This window comes from Bufo bufo, chromosome 2, assembly GCF_905171765.1.
Source record: "Bufo bufo chromosome 2, aBufBuf1.1, whole genome shotgun sequence".
In the NCBI taxonomy this organism is placed as follows: domain Eukaryota; kingdom Metazoa; phylum Chordata; class Amphibia; order Anura; family Bufonidae; genus Bufo; species Bufo bufo.
Window position 1 is genome coordinate 599085764 of NC_053390.1, and position 23856 is coordinate 599109619.

The following is a 23856-nucleotide window of genomic DNA, read 5'->3' on the forward strand; positions in this document are numbered from 1 at the left end:
CACATCATGCCATTTGTCACATGCAAAAACAGCCACTCTAGAAAAATATTTTCCCCATACAGCAACTGGCGAAATGGAAAAAAAACCTCAAAATGGCCATTTCACAGTTTTTGGTCGCTTCGTTTCCCACCAAAAAATTAAATAAAAAGTGATATGTGGCATATAAAACAGCAGATTGTCAGCATCCTGGTTAGGGTCTGGCTACACTGTCAGGTTTTCTGACAACTACACATTTTTCTGAAAAACTACACATATAAGGTATAACGTTCGTACAGACCTGGAAAACTAAAGCAACTGGTCAGTTTTATCGCACATCCAACGTCTTAAATAAATAAAAAACGCGTAAAACTGTGTCAGAATTGTTTTTTTCTTTTCAAATCCACCCCATTTGGATTTTTTTTCCTGCTTCCCCTACATCATATGTAGTGTTGAGCGAACTTCTGTTTTAAGTTCGGCGTCTAAAGTTCGGCTTCCGGTTAGCGGAGGATCCCGATATGGATTCCGAATTCCGTTGTGGTCCGTGGTAGTGGAATCAATAATGGCCATTATTGATTCCACTACCACGGACCACAACGGAATTCGGAATCCATATCGGGATCCTCCGCTAACCGGAAGCCGAACTTTAGACGCCGAACTTAAAACAGAAGTTCGCTCATCTCTAATCATATGCAATATTAAATGGTGGCGTTAGAAAGCACAACTCATCCTGCAAAAAAAAAAAAGCCCTCATGAAGCGATGTGAACAGGAAACCAAAACAGTTATGGCTTTGGGAGGGCAGGGAGCGCAAAACGGAAACCTCCAAGGTAGAAAGGGTTAATAATAGTAAAATGCCAGAACTCAATACTGGAAAACTTTAACGCTAGTGTGAAAATACCCTTAGCTAGGGGACCTGCGCCCTGTCCGTTTTCCACACAGCAGTGGAGGGAGGAGGCGTGTGACAGGAATGGACAGGAGAGAGGCGTGTGACAGGAATGGACGGGGGGGGCGTTTGAAAGGAATGGACGGGGGGAGGCGTGTGAAAGGAATGGACGGGGGGGAAGGGAGGCGTGTGACCGTAATGGGTGGGCTGCTGCTGCCTGTGTAATATACCGAACCGCAGCCAGAGGCTAGTCATAACTCAGATAAGGACGGTGTGAAGGAGAGGTGACTTGCTGCTAGCGCATCACAACACAGGTAAGGGACTGGGGGAGAAGGAGCCATGTGTGCACTGGGTGCTAGACAGAGGAGGACTAGTGGCTAGTTCCTTGCAGGATATATGGAGTCGCTTGTCTGCCATATAAAGCCAGCAGATGTTCAGCTCAGCATCCTGGTTATAGGGTGACCACATTTCCTAACTGCCATTCAGGGACACTTACTTTCACAAGTGCATTTCGTCATACTTATACTTGAGACTGGCAAAAACATATCTGCCTGTGCATTTTTCAGTATTTCTGCACACATTACCTGGCTACTTAGACATCTCCTGTTGCCTGCCCTAACATCTACATATCCATTGCTTATATGTTGCCTGAGCCTCTCTCCATTTATCTTTTAATTTGCACTTACATTCCATTTCCTGCCTCTAATTCCATGTAGTAACTAACTTACTACACGATTTACAAGTCACACAACAACCGATCCAACTTTCTAAGAAATAAATATTTGCTGCCCTAAACCCAAAGAAGAGGCAGACCTCATTATTCATTGCAAAGTTAAACGTACCTTTTGTCCTCTTTAATGCTGATAACGGCCGCACAGTTACAGGCACAGTAGAGATCCCGGCCAGGCCGGCGTCACGTGAGTGTAAGGCTACTTTCACACTTGCGGCAGGACGGATCCGACAGGCTGTTCACCATGTCGGATCCGTCCTTCCGCTATTTCGCCGTGCCGCCGGACCGTCCCCATTGACTATAATGGGGATGGGGCGGAGCTCCGGCGCAGTTCGCGGTGAGAGGCCGCCAGACTAAAAAGTCGGACATGCAGGACCTTTAGTCCGGCGGCCTTTCGCCGTGCACTACCGTGCTGCGCCGGAGCTCCGCCCCCGTCCCCATTATAGTCAATGGGGATGGAGCGGCGGCACGGCGAAATAGCAGAAGGACGGATCCGACAGGGTGAACAGCCTGTCGGATCCGTCCTGCCGCAAGTGTGAAAGTACCCTAAGATCATCACACGGTCACGCTAGTCGGCCGCGCAGCAAGGCAGGGGAGGAGCCACACACACTGGACAGTACTATGCGATACCGATCTGATTCGGCGATCGCATAGTATAAAGAAGTGACTGTCACAACAGCAGCGGTCGGCGGCTCAGGTCATTCCGGGACACTGCATTGTCCCGAAATGAGGGTGACCGGGACCCGGGACAGACTCTCCAAATGCAGGACTGTCCCGGGCGATCCGGGACACGTGGTCACCCTACCTGGTTAGGGTCTGGCTACACTTTTAGGTTTTCTGATGCAGTTTTGGAAGCCAAAACCAGAAGTGAATAAAAAAAAAGTGGTGTGCGGACGTACTCTTAGGGCTGTTTCACACGAGTGAGTCCATTGCGGGAATCACGCTCCATGTGTGAGTGTGATCCTCTGCTCTGGACTTCCAGAAACACACGGCATTATCATGATTTTTAATGCTATGTGCCTCTGCTTGACCTTATTTCTCCAGAATCATACTGCCAGCTTTATGTCACTATGATTCTAGGGAAAAAAGGCCATGCAGAGGCACATAGCATTATAAATCATGATAATGCCGTGCGCTCCTGCAAGTCCAGAGCCGAGGATCACACTCACACACGGAGCGCGATTCCCACAATGGACTCGCTCCTGTGCAACAGCTCTTCGGTTATATTCACACCGCGTATTTTGCAGTAGAACTTTGGCGCAGACACCTGCTCTGAAACCTCACTGGTGGCGCATGATTTCTGCCTCCCATTGATTTTAATGGGAGGCAGCGCTGAGGACCGCAGAGGGACATGTCCGAGTTGCAGCTGCCCCGCCGAATTCTCCATTGAAGTGAATGGGAGACAGAAATGACGCGGCTGCCGCTGTGGTTTCGCACTGCATTTTTAACTTTTTATTTTTTTTTCTCCAGAAAATGTAATCCGGGTGCAGTGTGTTTTTCACTGATATACAATTGCTTTAATCAGATGCAATCTAGCAAGTTCAGTCAGTTTTGTATGCAGTTGCGTTAATTCTTTCCGTTTTTTACTGGCGCTGGATAATGAGATAATGAATGAAAAAGAACGCTCATGTACACAGACCCATTGAAAGGAATGGGTCAGGATTCAGTACGGGTGCTATGCGTTCACTTCACACATCGCACCCGTGCGGAAAACTCATGTGAAATGGGCCTAAGGGCACGTTTACACAAACATATTTCGCGTTCCGTATACGGGCCGTTTTCTGCGTTCCGCATACGGTCCGTTTACAGAACTATTTATTTCAACAGGTTCGCAAAAGATGCGGACAGCACTCTGTGTGCTGTCCACATCCTTTGCTCCGTTCCGTGGGCCCGCAAAAATTATCTAAGAGTCTTGTCCTATTCTTGTCCGTTTGGCGGACAAGAATAGGCATTTCTATAATAGGCCTTCTGTTCCGTTCCACAAACTGCGGAAGGCACACGGGTGCCATCCGTGTTTTGCGGATCCGCAATTTGTAAAGTCTTTTTTTTTCTTTTTCTTTTCTCTCTGAAAGGCCTATTGCACACGTGTGTGCTCTGTGGTCGTATTGCGGACTGCATTTGCGGATCTGCAATACACGGGCACCGTTCCGTGTGCATTTCGCAAAATTTTAAAACGAAAAAAAAATACACATCATGCCAAAACGGCCAGTCTTGAAAAATATTTACAAGTACAAAAAGTTATAGGGGTCAGAACACGGCGACGAGAAAATAAAGCTGATTTTTTATTTTCAAAAAAATGCAAAAAGAAAAACTACACATATATGGTATCACTGGATTCGGGAAAACGAAAGCAACTGCTCAGTTTTATCGCACATCCAAACTTCTTAAATAAAAAAATAACACGTAAAACTGTGGCAGAATTATTATTTTTTTTTTTTTTTCAGTTCCACCCCATTTGGATTATTTTTTCTGCTTCCCCTACATCATATGCAATATTAAATGGTGGCGTTAGAAAGCACAACTCATCCTGCAAAAAAAAAAACCCTCATGAAGCGAGGAAACCGAAAAAGATATGGCTGTGGGAGGGCATGGAGCGCAAAACGGAAACCTCCAAGGTAGAAAGGGTTAATAATAGTAAAATGCCAGAAGTAGCTGTAATAATAACGCTGGTAGTAATAATACATCGTATCTGCAATGAGAATTCCACTAGTACTGATCCCTGTGTCTGAACTCCGAGCAGGAGCTCCGCCGGTGACGTCACGACCACTGAGGGGAATTCCTGACTTTGGAACAATAAGGATCAGGAAGTGAAGTCTAACCACAACTAGTGTGAGGGGATAATGGGGGAAGGGGCGGCTGCCGTACGTGTGTGCCAGGACAGACAGTAAAGCGTTACAGGTACATACTATTAGGCTGGGTTCACACCGGAGCGTTGTGAAAGGAGCGCTCTGTATGCGCGATTGTACGGGCGTTTACAATCGCGCATACAGAGACAAGCAAACACACATTGTCGCGCGTTCCCGAAAGTCTATGTACGGGAACGCGCGACAAACGTCCGAAAAAACGCTCATGTACTTGTTTGAGCGTCGGGCGTTTTACAGCGCGATCGTACGCGCTGTAAAACGCCCAGGTGAGAACCATTCCCATAGGGAAGCATTGGTTTCTCCTTGTTGAGCGTTTTACAGCGCGTAGGAACGCGCTGTAAAACGCTCAGGTCTGAACTGGCTCTTAGGATACTTACACACTAGCGTTGTTGGATTCCGGCAGGCAGTTCCGTTGCCGTAACTGCCTGCTGGATCCTGAAATCCGTATGCAAACAGATATCATTTGTTTCCGGATCTGGATCCGTCTAACAAATGCATTGAAATTCCGGATCCGTCTCGCCGGTGTCATCCGGAAAAATGGATCCGGTATATATTTTTTTCACATTTTTAAAGGTCTGTGCATACGCGCACCGGAAAACCGGATCCGTCAATGCGGCAATTTCCTGAACACTTGGTACCGCATCCAGCATTAATACATTTCAATGGAAATGAATGCAGGATCTGGCAAGTGTTCCGGAATTTTGTCCGGAGAAAATACCGCAGCATGCGGATGGAACGGAAGACATCCTGAATGGATTGCTTTCCATTAAGAATGCATTAGGACAATACTGATGCGTTTTTTTTCCGGGAATTGAGCACCTGACGGAACTCAATACCGGAAAACTTTAATGCTAGTGTGAAAATACCCTTAGCTGGGGGACCTGCACCCTGTCCGTCCCTCCTGGCCGGGGGTTGCTGCTTTCCACACAGCAGTGGAGGGAGGAGGCATGTGACAGGAATGTACGGGGAGGGAGGAGGCGTGTGACAGGAATGGGCGGGCTGCTGCTGCTGCTGCCTGTGTAATATACCGAACCGCAGCCAGAGGCTAGTAGTCATAACTCAGATAAGGACGGTGTGAAGGAGAGGTGACTTGCTGCTAGCGCATCACAACACAGGTAAGGGACTGGGGGAGAAGGAGCCATGTGTGCTAGACAGAGGAGGACTAGTGGCTACCGTGGGGTGCTTCCGTGGGGTTTTGTCCCGTACTTCCGTTCCGCAAAAGGATAGAACATGTCCGGACACATTAAAGTGAATGGGTCCGCGATCTGCTGTGGCTACCCCACGGTGGGTGTTCGTGCATTGCGGCCCGCAGCACGGCTACGGGGCGCACGTGCAAGAGGCCAAACACTGCAACCTTTTTTCACAAGACTTTTAATCAGCAGGATAGACCCCACCAGTCAGTATAATTTGTTTAATAGGGTTGATCCTGCTGTCGGGTGCTCGTTAATAAATTTTCCCTTATATGTTTAGACTATCTAAAGCGACTTCAATTCGACAATGGCTTTTTTCTTTTTTTTCTTTAAATTCGGTTTATAGAAAACATAAAATGCAACATACCATTAACACTTAGAAAAAGAGGAAACATGAAATGTGTTAACAATCTGCTTGTGGGGGTCGGGGACATGGTCGCAGCAGCTGTCTGTAGGGTGGGCGGCACCTATGTGCAGAGACTACATGCACTGACATCATTGGCCGAGTGCTGCACTATAGGCCAGAAGGTGATCTGTGGGTCTCGCTGACCCAGCCATTTCTCTACCAGGGCTGTTCTATAGCTGTTGCAGTTCTTTTACAACAGTGGCTTTTAACCCCTTAGGCTAATGCTACATGGTGTCATGTCACAGAAAAGTCTCGGGACAAAAAAAAAAAAAGTGTGACTTGTCAGCAACTATTTGAAAACTTTGCTTTGGCTGTAAAAACACAGTTGAGTCTCATGTAGCTTGTGACTTACATTAACCCTTTCAACCACCGTGACATACGCATACATCATGGTGCTTGAGGTAATGTATGGAGCAGGCTGCTGCAGTGAGCCTGCTCAATACACGGCGGGTGACGGCTGTATCGTACAGCAGGCACCTGGCCGCAATGACTGGGAGCAGCGATCGTGCTGATACCCGTAATTTAACCCTCTCAGAAGCCGCGATTAACACCGATCACAAATTCTGTGAGGCAAGGCAGAGGGATGCGTCTCCCTCTGCCTTCCGATCAGAACCCCTGCAGTGAAATAGCGGTGCTTTGATTGGTTACCATGGCAGCCTGGATGCTTATGAATCCTTCCATGGCTGCCATGGTAGCCTCCCTGCTGCAGGGAGCATGTGACAATCCTGTTCACCCTAATAGATCTCTATCCTGAGGATAGGCCATCAGTATCTGATTGGTGGGGTCTGACTCCCCAAATCTCTGCTGATTAGCTGTTTGCAGAGGCTGCGGCACAGCGGTGAGCGTCCTCTTCCGAGGCCAGTGGCATCACATCCATCAGTCACATAACCTGAGCACAGCTCACTCCTATTCAAGTGATTGGGACCAAGGTGCAGTACTAAGCACAGCAGCTATCTAGTGGATGGCGCTGTGCTTGGTAAGCTGCAAGGAGGCTCTGGTAAATGCCTCAGCCTCTTCAAATACTTGACAGGTGGGGGTCCGACACCAGATCTAGTATTGATGACCTACCCTGAGGCCACACTAGCAGTGGTCACGCCGCCACTTCAACATCAGAGATGGATGGCATTTTGTTTCGTTCAGTTAGTTAAAGGGAACCTGTCACCGGGATTTTGTGTATAGAGCTGAGGACATGGGTTGCTAGATGGCCGCTAGCAGATCCACAATACCCAGTCCTCATAGCTCTGTGTGCTTTTATTGTATAAAAAAACCGATTTGATCCATATGCAAAGTAACCTGAGATGAGTCCAGCGTGAAGGAGCCCAGCACCGCCCCGCGTCCTCCGAATCTCCTCCTTGCTCCCCGACGTCAGAAAGCCAGAGCGCCGTAATCTTGCGATACATGAGCTAGTGCATGCGCAGTGTCCTCATAGTGCTCCTTCCCTGTGCTGGCATCAGCCCCAGGTAAGGAACTGCGCATGCGCTAGCTCGCGCATCGCGAGATTACGGCGCTCTAGCTTTCTGACGTCGGGGAGCAAGGAGGAGATTCTGAGGATGCGGGGCGGTGCTGGGCTCCTTCATGCTGGACTCATCTCAGGGACAGGACTCATCTCCGTTTTTTTTACACCATAAAAGCACACAGAGCTATGGGGACTGGGTATTGCAGATGTGCTAGCGGCCATCTAGCAACCCATGTCCTCAGCTCTATACATCAAATCCCGGTGATCGGTTCCCTTTAAACCGCTCTGCCCTGCTCCTGATGAGCCAAACAGCAGCGAAACGCATACAGCATATGGGCATTATCTATATGAGCAGTGAGATCCCCATCCAGCATCAGTAATGGTGATAATTAGCATGAAGCTGTCTGGCTGGGGAATAGACAAAACTGAATGGCATTTGCGGATGAATTGGGGTCAGAGAGGAATGGACCGCTAATCCATGTGTTTGTGCAGTGCGTGGGGGAATCAATAGGGACACAGCAATCACCTAACTTGTGGTCAGTCACAGTAATTGTATATCTTCTAGGAAAAGTGCTGTGTGCAGCAATGTATTCACAAAGGACGGTCACAGCATACTGGCGGCAAACAATACACCAGACCTCGGACAGTAAGAGCCTGGTCCCCTGTCACATCTGGATCTCTGCTAGCGGGGCCTTCTCTCTGTGGACCCCCTGTCCACACTGTCCCTACCCTTCACCCGTTACACTGTGTCTGATAGTGGACTCTGCTCCACATAGTATCAGTTTCCCAATTACCTTAATCAGATGCTCTCTATCTGATAGTGGACCTCGATCCGCTTAGAATCAAGTACCTGATACAAAGCAGCAGTAATTCTATTCAGTCTGGGGGCAATCACAACGCTATGGAGGATTTGTATACCCAGCAATGTCATACAATACTGTGAACATTTCTTCTGGTGCTTCATCTAGGCCCACAGTAACATCTCTGCCTATCTATACTGGGTTCTCCTTCTCTATTTTAATAATTATCTAATAAAATAATTTTCCGTTCTTCCTGAAGATAGGTCATCAAAGCCTGTGCCTTCTCAGGGATCGCTCCTGTCACTGATAGCTTGCTCCTCACTCCTGCCCTTAGTTGGATTTGATCCCAGTGTTGACCGCTGAGCCTCCTATAATATCACATTATTTTTTTACATTTTACTATTTATTTACATAACGTGTATGTGAGTGAACCATGACCCAAGATAAGGCAATATCAGCCTTATCAATTTGGTAAATATTCCACTTCATAAAACAAGTTTGTTTAGTGACCAGTGATAAGTATGTAAATTTATATTCTTATTGGTTTTATCAATTTCCTGTAGGAATGGCCTCCACAGGCGGGGACAATAATGTGGACACAGAACAGACTCTCACATGTTTGCTCATGAAGCTGTACCATCCTCACCAAGATGACAGAAGAATTTTTAGTGCCATTGAATTGTGCAGAAAACACGAGATCCGAGCCGAGGAGGTGGTTTCCTTTGGACGGGACGTTAATTGCTGTAGGTTCACCTTGCTACAGAACAGAGTCTCCCGCATGCAGTTTGCTTTGCAGTTCTTCAAACCATTCAATAGTTCAGCATTGTCTTTTGAGATAAAAAACCTAAGCAAGAAAACCAAACTCTATGTTGATGGATGGGAACTGAGTTACCTCAATAAGGTCGACCTTCCTCCAAAGTGCATGGTTCGTTTTGGGGAATTTCAGATTCTGATGGAGACTGAAGCCGGAGAGTCAGAGGACAAATTTGCAGTCTACTGTGAATTATCGCGTGTTTCTCTTGTACAAGAAACAGGCCATCCAGTGAAGCAATCCATTCCTGAAAACGGCCCATTAAATGAGTCAAACCATCAGCCTCTTAGTGTCCCACCAACTCCTCCCCCAGTGGAAGATGATGAAAACTATGTATAAAAAGGTTATTATCTGTGTATTACCATTCATATACAAATACATGAAGAACTGATGAAATAACGCCACCGTAGCCTTGGTGTAAAAGCCGCACTGCGGCCATCTTGCTCCCAAAGACTTCATATGATACGGTGTCTCAGGATGAAGTTATTCTTATAAGACACTCTATCCATTTTTAAAGGAGTGATCCCACGAATGTAAATTCTCTTTAAAACTCTATCACTCGCATGTTTGGAGGACTTTCTTTCCTTTCTGTGGGCGGCCTACATCTCCCAAGATGCATTGCAATTAGCTCTTGTTAACCCATTCCCAAATGCACATAGGAAAGAATATATTTGACTGCATGTACTGTATTTTTCACTTTATAAGACGCACTTTCCCCCCAAAAAATTGGGGGGGGGGGAATTGCAGTGCGTCTTATAAGCGAATGGTGCAATTTTTACATTGCTGACACAGATACATCGCCGGCAGCTATGCTGAACAGCGCGGCCTGCGATGTATTAGTTACAGTTAAGCTCTATCACGCGGGGTGGGAGGAGGGGCTGGAGGCCGGCAACTGCTGTTGCACTCGCGGCGAGGCCCGTTGCAGTCACTGTACTCCATTACACTGGGCCCCGCTCACAGCAGTCTTCGTATGTAAAGTCGAGTCATGTAATTCTCAACCAGTGGGTGGTTCTGCTTTGATAAACTACCGTAATCGTCTGAGTAGTACTCCCTATCAAACTAGCAGGCCGGCAGCGTAACGTCACTCGGTCATGCTCCTCTTACTTCATTAATGAAGCTGGCAGAGCCAGAGCGTGACTGAGTGACATTATGCTGCCTGCTAGTTTGATCGTGAGTACTACTAAAGATGATTACGGTAGTTTATCAAAGCAGAGCCGCTGGTTGAGGATTACAGGACAAGACTTTACATATGTAGACTGCTGTGAGCGGGGCCTGGTGTAATGGGTCACTATTTACACAAGCACATAAGAAGACACAGGGGGGACCCGCATAAGATGCATCTTATACTGGTCCCCTCTGTGTCTTCTCATGTCCCTGTGTAAATAGTGACCCCCCCCCATAACACCGTGTCATCCACAGATTCCCCCCATAACAGTGTCATCCACCATTAGTTCAAAACCCACCAAAAGCACACCTTTTGGTTCAAAATATATATTTTCTTATTTTCCTCCTCAAAAACCTAGGTGCGTCTTATCATCACGTGCAACTTATAAAGCGAAAAATATGGTATTTTGCAATAATACTAAATTTTAAATACCCTGTTCATTGAATAATACTGTTGATTGGATAACCCTTTGAAATATATTACTTTGTACTGTGAGATGGCGCCATCTAACTGGATTATATTACTGTGTATTTAGAAGATATAATTGTACAACCTTCTTATAATCTGCTTATGCGGATGGAAATATAGAGTGCACTACTTTGCTACTTCTGCCACCCCTATAACGACTCCAATTTTAAAATGGTTGTCCCATTACAACAACATATCTCCTGTCCCCACTCCATTTTAAGCCTCATTCACATGTCGGTGTTTTGGTCAGTGATTGTGAACCAAAACCAGGATTGGAGCCTCCACAGACATAGGCCTCTTGCACATGACCGTATTTTTTTTTTAGTTCCCTTTTTTTGCGGTCCATATACGGAACCATTTACTTCAATGGGTCCACAAAAACAACGGAAGGTGCTCCGTATGCATTCCGTTTCTGTATTTCCGTTCAAAGATAGAACATGTCCTATTATTGCCCGCAAATCACGTTCCGTAGCTCCATTTAATTCAATGTTTCAACAAAAAAAGGAATGCATCTGTATGTCTTCCGTATCTGTTCCATTTTTGTAGAACCATCTATTGAAAATGTTATGCCCAGCCCAATTTTTTTGTGCACTTACTATTTAAACATTATTGTATGCTTACGTTTCCGTTCCACCAAAAAATGGATCACAAGCGGAACGGAAACACTACTGAAACAAAAAAAGGATCTGTTTAAAACGGACCGTAAAACCATATGGTCGTGTGCAATAGGCCATAAGGGAAAGATCTGCAACTGTTCTGTGTTTAGACCCGCACCTGGTTTTGATTAAAAATCACTGACCGAACACTGACGTGTGAATGTCATGCACACGACATTTTTTTTTTTTTTTTGCGGTACGCAAATTGGGGATACATTATTCGTTGACGTTTTTGTTTCAGTGTGTCTTTCGTTGTTTTTGGCGGACCGCCCCAAAAAAAAAGGAAGGTAAAAAAAGTGTAATTTTAATATCCCCACCCAGGATACAGGTATATATGCTGGTCAACAGGCAACTGATTCTACAAAAACTGACGCGGATGACTGTTGTGCATCCGCATTTGGAATAGGACAGGTTATATTTTTTTGACGGACTGGAACCACGGACGCGGATAACAAATGGTGGACTATTCGCATTTTCAACGGCTCCATAGAAATGAATGGGTCCGCATTAGATACGCTAAAATCGGCGGAACAGACATGGAATCAAACAGTCGTGTGCATGAGGCCTAAGGCATTACTCTATGGGGCTGCTGGAGATAACCAAGTGCTTGTACTCTGTGCTGCAGTTCCATGGAGTTGAATGCGTGTCTGCATTTCCATTCAAATGGGGGAACATGGACCCCCAGTCTAGTGTGGCAAGCGCCCCAGTGGTCAGACCCCTGCCAGTCAGACACTTCTCCCCATCCTGTTGTTGTAATGGGGAAACCCCTTTAATGAAATGCAAACATGTTAGTGGCAGTTTCTCGAGGCTCCTGTATTCACAAAGAATTTATACTACTTCTACATATAATATTAATCTGCAATATAATAAAGAAACACTCCAGGAAAATGTTTACCCTGTTTTGTAAGGTACATAATGTTATAGGTAGTGCAGGGCATTCTCTTACCAGTGGCTTTATACCACGTGCCCCCCCCCCCCCCCCCCCCACATTTACTACCCAAGTTCCACAGTGTCTGCTGTGGACCTGATGCCAGTGTCTCTGTGCATTCCTATGAGAGCAACAGTACATGGAGAAAACCCAGTTTAAAAAACGAGACTGAGACCAGGAGAAGAGTCGAGGGCTCTCCTCTGGCTCTTCCTGGCCAAGCAACTCTTGATTGACAAGTCCCTTCCTATTTGTTTATAGGGAAACTCAAGCTGGGCAAGAGAAACAGAGGAGAGCTGCCCCCATGACTCTTCTCCTTGTTCCCTGCCTGTTATCAAACGGTTTCACCACAGCGTCTGAGTAAAACCTACTTATCACCAGGGAGCTTGTCTCCGTTTCACTCTGCTCATGGTTTAAGGAGCATGAATCTCCGCAAAAATTCCCTTTAGGCCCCTATTCACACGACCGTATTTTTGGTCTGCACCCGACCCGCATTTTTTTTGCGGATAGGATACAGATCCATTCATTTCAATGGGTCCAAAAAAATGCAGACAGCATTTTGCACATCCGTATGTCAGTTCCATAGCCCTGCAAAAAAGATAGAACACACTCTATTCTTGTACCATTTTGCAGACAAGGATAGGCATTGTTACAATGGATCCTTAAAATAAAAAAAAATGGATGCAACCCGGACATCACATGGACGTCACGTCATCTGTATTTTTTGCGGACCACAAAATGCATACTGTCATGTGAATGCACCCTTAACAAACCCTAATTCTGTTTACAACTTCTCAAAGCTTGTATGATCGTGACAAGAGCGGACACATCCATAATACTGCCGATTACCTGACAATGTTGTACATTGTTTCTGGATCTCCACTAAGAAAGCCTGATACGGGAACTGCGGCTTCATTAACCTGCCTTCTTAACCATGCACAAGTGCATCCCCCGCTGCGCAGGTGCTGGATCAGTTCAGCTTCTGTCCCGATCCTGCAGACAGTGGGGGGCCTTCTGACAACCAGCTCAGGTGGGCTAATAGGATACTATGTTTTATTGGGGAGCCAGATAGACTGTGCCCCTATTTATGGTTTTTTTCTATTAACGTAGCCAATGCCTTCGAATTTGATATCCTCAGCTCCTGCAGACTTGTGTAAAGTTAACAAATTAATTCACGTGTGGATAAATATTGAAAGTTGTGATAGTTTTTTATTTTTTAAATTATGCAAAATTGCTTAAGAATAAATAAATCTTCTGGCCTGTCATTCCATATGGCAGAAAATCCTTTGCACATCACCTAGAGATTTTCATCACTGATGCAGCAGTCTGAATGCCCTCATACACACTAGGCACGCCATTTTCAGTGGGACAGAGACTACGATGTACTGTGTTTGGGGAGCTCCTAGTTCTTTCCCAACAGATTATGTAGGGGGAGAAGGATCTGGGATTTGGTTCCTGGGGGAGAAGGATCTGGGATTTGGTTCCTGGGGGATATACTCCCACTAGAGGTGGCTGGCAGCGGCTTTCCTCTATTTTTCCTGATTGAAAACACATGCATGCTCAGCTGACCTGAGTGTGCTTGTGTATGGGGAGCCAGAGAGAGCTGTCAGCTGACTGAGCACTCGGGTGACAGCTATTAAAGGTGTATGGGCACCTTAAGTGCACAACCCCATAAGGAAATACTAGTTTGTTTTTACTAGGACTTACTGTAACCACGCTTTATGCTTCTGGTATGAAGATTTGTCACTGTGCAATAATCTCATCATTGTTCCTTATCTTTGTTCGGTGACATAACTGGTTTTATTATACCTCTGTGTTTACTGTGCTAGGACTGTAACGTCATCTTTATTTTCACAGTGGGATATCATTATTGCCTCTGGGAATTGGTCCACTATTTCTCTGCCATATAAGAGGATACCAGTGCTATAAACTGCACACAAACCCCAAAAGAAGTCGGAGCGGCACCGTGAAAAAGAACAAAAAACAAAGTGCAAGCTCTTAGGGATCAAAGTCCAGACACAAAACACATCATTCCAGTGGTGTTTTATTCACCCAAGGTCCACAAAGCAATATTTCAGCTGCCCCATGGAGCCATTTTCAAGCAATGTGTATCTAGTAGTTTATCTAGTCTGTCCAATTCATGCATTAATCTCATTAAATAAAACCTTGAATGGGTATAAATCAAGTAAAATGACGAGTGCATAATAAAGTCTCTATAACCCACAATTAGCTCGACAATTTGTATCATTCGTCATATTTGCTAAGTGTACATTAAAAACATCTAATAAACACTCACTGGGAGCAGATCAAAAAGTAAAGCCAATGTCCATTCAAGCAGTGCGGCAGCTGACTAAATCCATTGAGCTTGTCGAAAACATTATTAACAATACACAGGGGCGAAGCCGCACTGTCATCCCCTGAGGTCCGCATCTGCGCAGTAGGACGTCCGCACAGTTGGACCACAAAACACTACTGCATCACCAACATCCGCATCTGCACAGCGGATTAAACAGAAAGCAACCACTCCATCTTAAATGTTGGCAAATCCCTTATGATCCCTTGCACAATAAAAAGGAATTATCCCAAATAAGCAGGGGATAAAAAACAAAAGTAAAAAGTTCTCTCTAAAAATATTACTGTAACCGAACAAATAAATGGCCTCTGAAATGATTTGCTACTATAGCTAAACATACAGTATGCTGCATATGAAAAGTACAGATCGCTCTGAAAAAAATGAGCCCTCACAGAGCTCCATACACATAAAAATAAAATTATGGGGGTCAGAATATGGCGAAGCAAAGAAAAAAAAAATAATTGTTTTTTTTTCCAAAGTTTGATTTTTTTCAGTATTAAAACGCAAGAAAAAATATACATACAGTCAGGTCCATAAATATTGGGACATTGACATAATTCTAAAATTTTTGGCTCTATACACCACCACAATGGATTTGAAATGAAACGAACAAGATGTGCTTTAACTGCAGACTGTCAGCTTGTATTTGAGGGTATTTACATCCAAATCAGGTGAACGGTGTAGTTATTACAACAGTTTGCATATGTGCCTCCCACTTGTTAAGGGACCAAAAGTAATGGGACAGAATAATCATAAATCAAACTTTCACTTTTTAATACTTGGTTGCAAATCCTTTGCAGTCAATTACAGCCTGAAGTCTGGAACGCATAGACATCACCAGACGCTGGGTTTCATCCCTGGTGATGCTCTGCCAGGCCTCTACTGCAACTGTCTTCAGTTCCTGCTTGTTCTTGGGGCATTTTCCCTTCAATTTTGTCTTCAGCAAGTGAAATGCATGCTCAATCGGATTCAGGTCAGGTGATTGACTTGGCCATTGCAGAACATTCCACTTCTTTCCCATAAAAAACTCTTTGGTTGCTTTTGCAGTATGCTCTGGGTCATTGTCCATCTGCACTGTGAAGCGCCGTCCAATGAGTTCTGAAGCATTTGGCTGAATATGGGCAGATAATATTGCCCGAAACACTTCAGAATTCATCCTGCTGCTTTTGTCAGCAGTCACATCATCAATAAATACAAGAGAACCAGTTCCATTGGCAGCCATACATGCCCACGCCATGGCACTACCACCACCATGCTTCACTGATGAGGTGGTATGCTTAGGATCATGAGCAGTTCCTTTACTTCTCAATACTCTTCTCTTCCCATCACTCTGGTACAAGTTGATCTTGGTCTCATCTGTCCATAGGATGTTGTTCCAGAACTGTGAAGGCTTTTTTAGATGTTGTTTGGCAAACTCTAATCTGGCCTTCCTGTTTTTCAGGCTCACCAATGGTTTACATCTTGTGGTGAACCCTCTGTATTCACTCTGGTGAAGTCTTCTCTTGATTGTTGACTTTGACACACATACACCTACCTCCTGGAGAGTGTTCTTGATCTGGCCAACTGTTGTGAAGGGTGTTTTCTTCACCAGGGAAAGAATTCTTCGGTCATCCACCAGTTGTTTTCCATGGTCTTCCGGGTCTTTTGGTGTTGCTGAGCTCACCGATGCGTTCCTTATTTTTAAGAATGTTTCAAACAGTTGTTTTGGCCAGGCCCAATGTTTTTGCTATCTCTCTGATGGGTTTGTTTAGTTTTTTCAGCCTAATGATGGCTTGCTTCACTGATAGTGACAGCTCTTTGGATCTCATCTTGAGAGTTGACAGCAACAGATTCCAAATGCAAATAGCACACTTGGAATGAACTCTGGACCTTTTATCTGCTCATTGTAGTTGGGATAATGAGGGAGTAACAGACACCTGGCCATGGAACAGCTGAGAAGCCAATTGTCCCATTACTTTTGGTCCCTTAACAAGTGGGAGGCACATATTCAAACTGTTGTAATTCCTACACTGTTCACCTGATTTGGATGTAAATACCCTCAAATTAAAGCTGACAGTCTGCAGGTAAAGCACATCTTGTTCGTTTCATTTCAAATCCATTGTGGTGGTGTATAGAGCCAAAAATGTTAGAATTGTGTCGATGTCCCAATATTTATGGACCTGATTGTATGTGGTATCATAATCGTATTGCCTTAGAGAATGAATGAAACAGGTCAGCTTTACCACATAGGAAAAGCTGCGAAAACAAAACACATAAAACTGTGGTGGAACTTTTTCTTTTTTATATATAATTCCACCCGATTTGGAATTTTTTTCTAGCTTCCCACTACATTGTATGCAACTAGGGTTGAGCGAATCGGTTGTGGATTTCTGTATCTGAACTGGATTAGTTTAAAAACTTTGTTAATAATATGGGCTCCATCTTACTGTAAAATGTATGTCCTGCGCGGAGGTTTTTCCAAGGTTTCTGTAAATATCACAAGACTTCATCTAGCCTCTATCACGTCACTTCATTTATTCCCATAAATTACTGTATCAAAATGCTAAGCTGAACTCTGCTTTGTGCCTCATTAACGAAGCAGAATTCAGCTAATTTATGCCAGTAAATGAACTGACATGTGATATGAGCATGGAAAAATAAAAAAGTTATTGCTTTGGGAAAGCTGGGAGTACAAAACGTCTCAAAGTTAACCATGTCAGTATCAAATGACTTCAAAATGGACAAAAACTCATCCAAACCCTCCTTACTGAACATGAAATGGTGACTGCCAACAAACCTAACAGAAATCTGAAAAATTTGAATGAGCCAAAGCTTTTTATTTTTACACTCACCCACATTTATAATTGATTGACGTATAAAGGCTTATCACATCAAATGCAACTAAAATAGCCCCAGATGGCACTTTTACAGTGCCTTGCAAAAGTATTCACCCCCTTGACTTTTTTTGTATTTTATTACATTACATTACAGCCTTAAGTTCAAGTTTTGTTAATCTGAATTTTTATGTGATGGATCAGAACACAATAGTCTAAGGGTACTTTCACACTAGCGTTTTTGTTTTGCGGTATTGAGTTCCGTCACAGGAGCTCAATACCGGAAAAAAACTGATCAGTTTTATCCTAATGCATTCTGAATGGAGAGCATTCCATTCAGGATGCATCAGTTTAGTCCCTCTTACGTTTTTTGGACGGAGAAAATACCGCAGCATGCTGCAGTTTTCTCTCCGGCCAAAAATACTGATCACTTGCTGGAATTCCGGATCTGGCATTAATTTACATTGTAGTGTATTCGTGCCAGATCCGGCATCAAGTGTTCCGGCAAAATGGATCCGGCTTTCGGGTCTGTGCATGTGCAGACCTTTAAAAATGCAAAAAAAATTATAAATACCGGATCAGTTTTTCCAGATGACACCAGAGAGACGGATCCGGTATTTCAATGCATTTGTCAGACGGATCCGCATCTGGATCCGTCTGACAAATGCCATCCGTTTGCGTCCGGATTGCCGGATCCGGCACAGTTTGGAACTGCCTGCCGGAATCCTCTCCCGCAAGTGTGAAAGTACCCTATGTTGGTGAAGTGAAATGAGAAAAATATATAAATAAAACTATTGTTTAGAAATAGAAAACAGAAAATTGGCATGTGCGTATGTATTCACCCCCTTTGTTAGGAAGGCCATAAAAAGCTCTGGTGCAACCAATTACCTTCAGAAGTCACATAATTAGTGAAATGATGTCCACCTGTGTGCAATCTAAGTGTCACATGATCATTACATATACACACCTTTTTTGAAGCAACACCTAAGCAAAAGGCATCACTAACCAAACACTGCCATTAAGACCAAGGAACTCTGTTGTTGAGAAGTACAAGTCAGGGTTAGGTTATAAAAAAAAAATATCCAAATCTTTGATGATCCCCAGGAGAACCATCAAATCTATCATAACTAGTGATGGCCCTTCGCTGTCCGCCACGGACAGCGAACAGCCACACCGCTTACCTGTCCCTAGGCGCGTCATCCCGATGAAGGCACCCGGTGGCTGTCCACGTAGCTGCCTGATTCCCTAGACAGTATCAAATACAGTCACTGGGAGCAGGCAGTTCCGAGAACAGCCGCCGGGAGCCTTCATCGGGATGAAGCGCCTAGCGTGACCATCGGGGTGCCGGAGTTCCGGCAGCCGGTCTTCAGACCGTCTCCCGGAACAGGCACAGGTAAGGGCTCACCTGTGCATCGCCAGACTGCTTCATACAGGTGAGTCTACCTTACTAAAGATGGCATCCCGCATGTGTTCAACAGGCAGGGAACATAGATGTTCGCTGCGAACACTGCTGACCGACCATCACTGATCATAACCAAATGGAAAGAACAGGGCACAACAGCAAACCTGCCAAGAGATGGCCGCCCACCAAAACTCACGGAGCGGGCAAGGAGGGCATTAATCGAGAGGCAGCACAGAGACCTAAGGTAACCCTGGAGGAGCTGCAGAGTTCCACAGCAGAGACTGGAGTATCTGTACACAGGACGACAATAAACCGTACGCTCCATAGAGTTGGTCTTTATGGCAGAGTGGCCAGAAGAAAGCCATTACTTTCAGCTAAAAACAAAAAGGCACGATGTGACTTTGCGAAGAGGCATGCAGGATACTCCCAAGATGTATGGAGGAAGGTGCTCTGGTCTGATGAGACTAAAATGTAACTTTTCGGCCATCAAAGAAAACGCTAATGTCTGGCGCAAACCCAACACATCACATCACATCACAGTGAAACATGGTGGTGGCAGCATCATGCTGTGGGGATGGGACTGGGAAACTGGTCAGAGTTGAGGGAAAGATGGATGGTGCTAAATACAGGGATATTCTTGAGCAAAACTTGTGATTTGTGGCTAGGACGGAGGTTCATCTTCCAGCAGGACAATGACCCCAAACACACTGCTAAAGCAACATTTGAGTGGTTTAAGGGGAAACATGTAAATGTGTTGGAATGGCCTAGTCAAAGCCCAATCTCAATCCATTAGAAAATCTGTGGTCAGACTTAAATATTGCTGTTCACAAGTACAAACCATCTAACTTGAAGGAGCTGGAGCAGTTTTGCTAGGAGGAATGGGCAAAAATCCCAGTGGTAAGATGGGGCAAGCTCATAGAGACTTATCCAAAGCGACTTAAAGCTGTGAGTGCCGCAAAAGGTGGCTCTACAAAGTATTGACTTTAGGGGAGTGAATAGTTATGCACATTGACTTTTTCTGTTATTTTGTCCTATTTGTTGTTTGCTTCACAATAAAAAAAAACAACACACATCTAAGTTTTGGGCATGTTCTGTAAATTAAATTATGCAAATCCTCAAACAATCCATATTAATTCCAGGTTGTGAGGCACCAAAATACGAAAAAAGTCAGGATGGGGGGGTGAATACTTTTGCAAGGCACTGTATATTCCTAATTTTTTACAAAAAAAAAATGGAGGCGTCCCTGATATTTGACTTACTTTCATTGGCAAAGTGTCTCAAAATACGATCAGATCCAAAACGGTGGCAGCTGGACTCAAAATCAACCACCATGTGGGTGTTCCATATGTTTCCGGATCTTCAGAAGGCAAATACAACACCGGCTGGGTAGGGAAGTGTGCTATAAGTGCATATAAAGTTGAGCCAAAGAATAATTGACCAAGAAACATCAAGCAAAGAAAATACTAAGTGATTGAAGATTTTCCTAGCTATTGTAACGGAAAATATAGATTTTATTGAAGACAGGAGGCGAATATTGTGCAGAACTTTCTTTTACTACTCCCATAGCAGCAAGAACTATTATAACAGGTGAATGAAACATTTTTTCAAAACAGGTAATCAGTATGTGAATGAGGAATACAGGTAACCAATCAGTGAGCATGTCAGTGGATATAAGGTGAGGAGAGCATAGAACCCGCCCCTTTCTTGATGACGACCAGAGAAGAAGTGGAACTGGCTTGAAGTAATCGGAATATGGCAGCAATGAAATAAACGTAGGTCTGGATGATAGAAGACAGGAACTTCTGAGGATGGATGAAATGATTAAGTATCCAAGATGTTCTAGTATGCTGTGGAGACCGAATATATACAGTCAGGGTTGGGTTAATAGGGAGGGACAATGTTCGCCTCCTGTCTTCAATCAAATCTATATTTTCCGTTACAATAGCTAGAAAAATCTTCAATTTTATTGCAACAGGAGGCTTACATTGTGCAAGTTTAAAGCTAAATAGTACGTAAAAAACATGATAATAATATTGGTTTATAAAATGGACATAGAGACATGAGAGTTAGGTTTGAAATAAAACGTTTTAAAAGGTGGACTCTGAAGACCAGTCTGCGGCCTTCCGAATATCAGAGAGCCTCCTTTTTGGAAGGCTTTAGTGGATACTGCATCTCGGACTGAATGGGCACCAAAGATTGATGTATTAATCCCGGCCATTTGCATGGTAAGTTTAACCCACTGTAGGTGAAGATACTGGAAGATGTGGTTTACGAAAGGAGATAAGAAGTTGGAAAGATTGAGGGGTGCGTAGAGATTGGGTCATAAGTTCATATGCCTTTAGACAACGGACAACAGATAGTTTATCATGGAAAGGGAAAGCTGGGTAGAAGACAATACGGAAGGTTACGCCGTTCGGGGTAAAGGATCTGTGAGTAATGTCCAAAGCTCTGACGTCCGACACTTTCTTGATGGAGATAAGACATAAGAGAGCCGTGAGTTTAAAGGAAAGCAGTTTTAGGGGTAGATGCTCATTGTCCTCCCAAGATGAGAAGAGGTTTAGAAGGAGGGTAACATCCCAAGTGGAGTGGTATCTAGGTTCAGGAGGTTTCCTAAAACGTATGCCCTTCATAAGTCTGCAGATCATTGGGTGTTTATCAACAGGAATGGAGTTAACGGGGGCATGTTCCGTTGATATCACAGAGCGGTAAAGGTTTATGGTCCTATAGGCCTTCCCGATTTCAAAGGATGCAGATAAAAAGTTTAAGATATAGGTAATAGATGCATGAACGGGCTCCAAATCCCATCGAGAGCACCAATGAAGCCAAATTTTCCAGGCTGATCTATAAGCCTTTCTGGTACCTGGGGACCATGCGTCAGAGAGGATGTCAAGAGTAGATTGTGAAAGGCCGTGATCGAATTCTGATTGCCTGAGATCAAGCAGGCTACTAATGATAGGAGTCCCGACAAGATCAGAGGGTGACGATGACCTGAAGGATCTAGATCCTGGGAAAGTGGGAGAACTCTGGATATCTATGGCCACTATGACTGAGTAGTGTGGGGAACCATGTTTGAGACGGCCACCAAGGAGTGATTATCACTAATGTTGATCTCTGGGAAATCGTCTGAAGTAGAACTCTGGGTATTAGGGCGAAGGAGGGGGAAGGCGTAAAGGCGTTTTTGTGGCCAGATTTGGCAAAGAGAATCCAGAGCCAGAGCATCTGGATACCAGCTGAAGATGGGTAATTGGCTGTTCAGTCGTGATGTGAATAGATCCATGTGGAGGGGGCCCCATAAGCTGTTGATTTGTTGGAAGATGAGAGGATCCAATTGCCAGTCGCTGGAATCCGATAGGTATCGGGAATTCCAGTTGGCAACCGAATTGACAAAACCCAGAAGGTATTCTGCTCTCAGGGTAATATCTCTGTCCAAGCAGAAATGCCAAAATTCCTTGGCAATATCGTTTAAGATCTTGGAAGTAGTGCCCCCTAATCTGTTGATGTACTGTACTGCACTGCTGCGATATTGTCCATACGCAGTAGGATGCAGCAGTGTGATCTGTCTTTCGCAAAACTTTTCAGGGCGAAAGAACCCGCCAGAAGCTCCAAACAGTTGATGTGTAAAAGAGATTCTGTTTCTGACCATTTCCCTCCTGTGGAATAAGGGCCGCAACAAGCGCCCTAGCCTGATTAACTGGCGTCTGATTCTAGGACCAGATCTAGTAAGGAATTGAAAATGATTTTTCCATTCTATATCTGGATGTGTTGGAGCCACCAAAGTAGTTCTTCCTTGGCTTCTGAAGAGAGGAGGATTTTGTTTGAATATTGTAGGCCCTCCCGTAGATGTTGTGCTTTGAGGCATTGGAGGGCTCTGTAGTGTAATGGGGTGGGGAAGATGGCTTGTATGGAAGCCAATAACAGCCCCACGATCCGCGCAATAGTGCGTAGGGATACTAGATGTTTGTTTTGTTTTTTTAAATCAGATCATTTTTATTAAACATTTTACAGTGTAAATACACGTTTTTTCACAATACATACAAGGATGACATAGGAGACATATTGTCCATAGGACTAATAACAAAAAGGACACCAAACTATGTGTATTAATCCAGTTTCAATCCAACCTCCCCACCCCCCCCCATCCCACCCCACCCTAACCTACAAAATACAAAGGCACATTGTTAAACATTTCTATTCAGACGTCAAAACGACAGCCATGGATCCCACAATTTTTCAAATTTCGCTGGGCATCCACGCTTCTGGTACACCATCCGTTCATAACTCAGCATTGTGTCAACCACACTTAGGAATTCGCCTAGGATTGGCGGCGCTGTCTGTATCCAATGTAGGGCTATTAACTTCCTAGCGACATATAACATTCTCCCTATAGCTATTTTATGCACCTGCCCAGTGGCCAATTCAGAGACATATCCTAACACACACACTTTCGGGTCAGAGGGTATTTGTACTTTGTAAAATTCCTGTGTTGTCTGACGTACCAACTCCCAGTATCTCCCTAACCTCTCGCACGTCCACATCATATGCAACAGATCTGCAGACACCACAGAGCATCTTGGACACTCATCCGTAGGTCTGAACCCTATACGGAACAAAAAAAACAGTGTTTTGTAGACCCTATGGACAATAAACAGCTGCGAGAGTTTACGTCCTTCACTCAAGGAAGAGAGAGGTATCGCCTCCAGTATGTCAGACCATTGGTCATCAGTTAATTCGCCAACATCTTTCTCCCATTTACTTTTAGCCGTAAGCGGATGCGACATTAGAAACTTATCAAGCAGCAGCTTGTATATACAGGAAATCATACCTCTCCTCGCCCCCCTGGACAGAATCTGGTGCAATGCAGCATCTCTCCCAGCCACCATAGTCGTACCTTTAAATGTGGAGTTGTATGCATGTCTCACCTGAAGGTACTTATAAAAGTGAGTTCTAGGCAGATCAT

The 23856-nt window shown here is 44.5% G+C and overlaps 1 protein-coding gene across 2 annotated transcripts; it reads left to right on the forward strand.

Annotated features, from left to right (window-relative positions):
- Positions 1–1046: 1046 nt before the first annotated feature.
- LOC120989910 (TRAF-interacting protein with FHA domain-containing protein A-like) lies at positions 1047–9744 on the forward strand. Of its 2 annotated transcripts, none has more exons than XM_040418360.1 (2): positions 1047–1174; positions 8870–9744. In XM_040418360.1, exon 2 carries the CDS (start codon positions 8872–8874, stop codon positions 9454–9456), a length of 585 nt encoding a protein of 194 aa, XP_040274294.1. In that variant the 5' UTR covers positions 1047–1174; positions 8870–8871; the 3' UTR covers positions 9457–9744. The 2 variants fall into 2 exon arrangements, with proteins under 2 accessions (XP_040274294.1, XP_040274293.1); XM_040418359.1 differs by lacking the exon at positions 1047–1174 and adding an exon at positions 5425–5569.
- Positions 9745–23856: the final 14112 nt, after the last annotated feature.

Bases quoted from the DNA above. Each gene is read 5' to 3' on its own strand.
- LOC120989910 (XM_040418360.1), top strand. From the start codon at position 8,872: ATGGCCTCCACAGGCGGGGACAATAATGTGGACACAGAACAGACTCTC.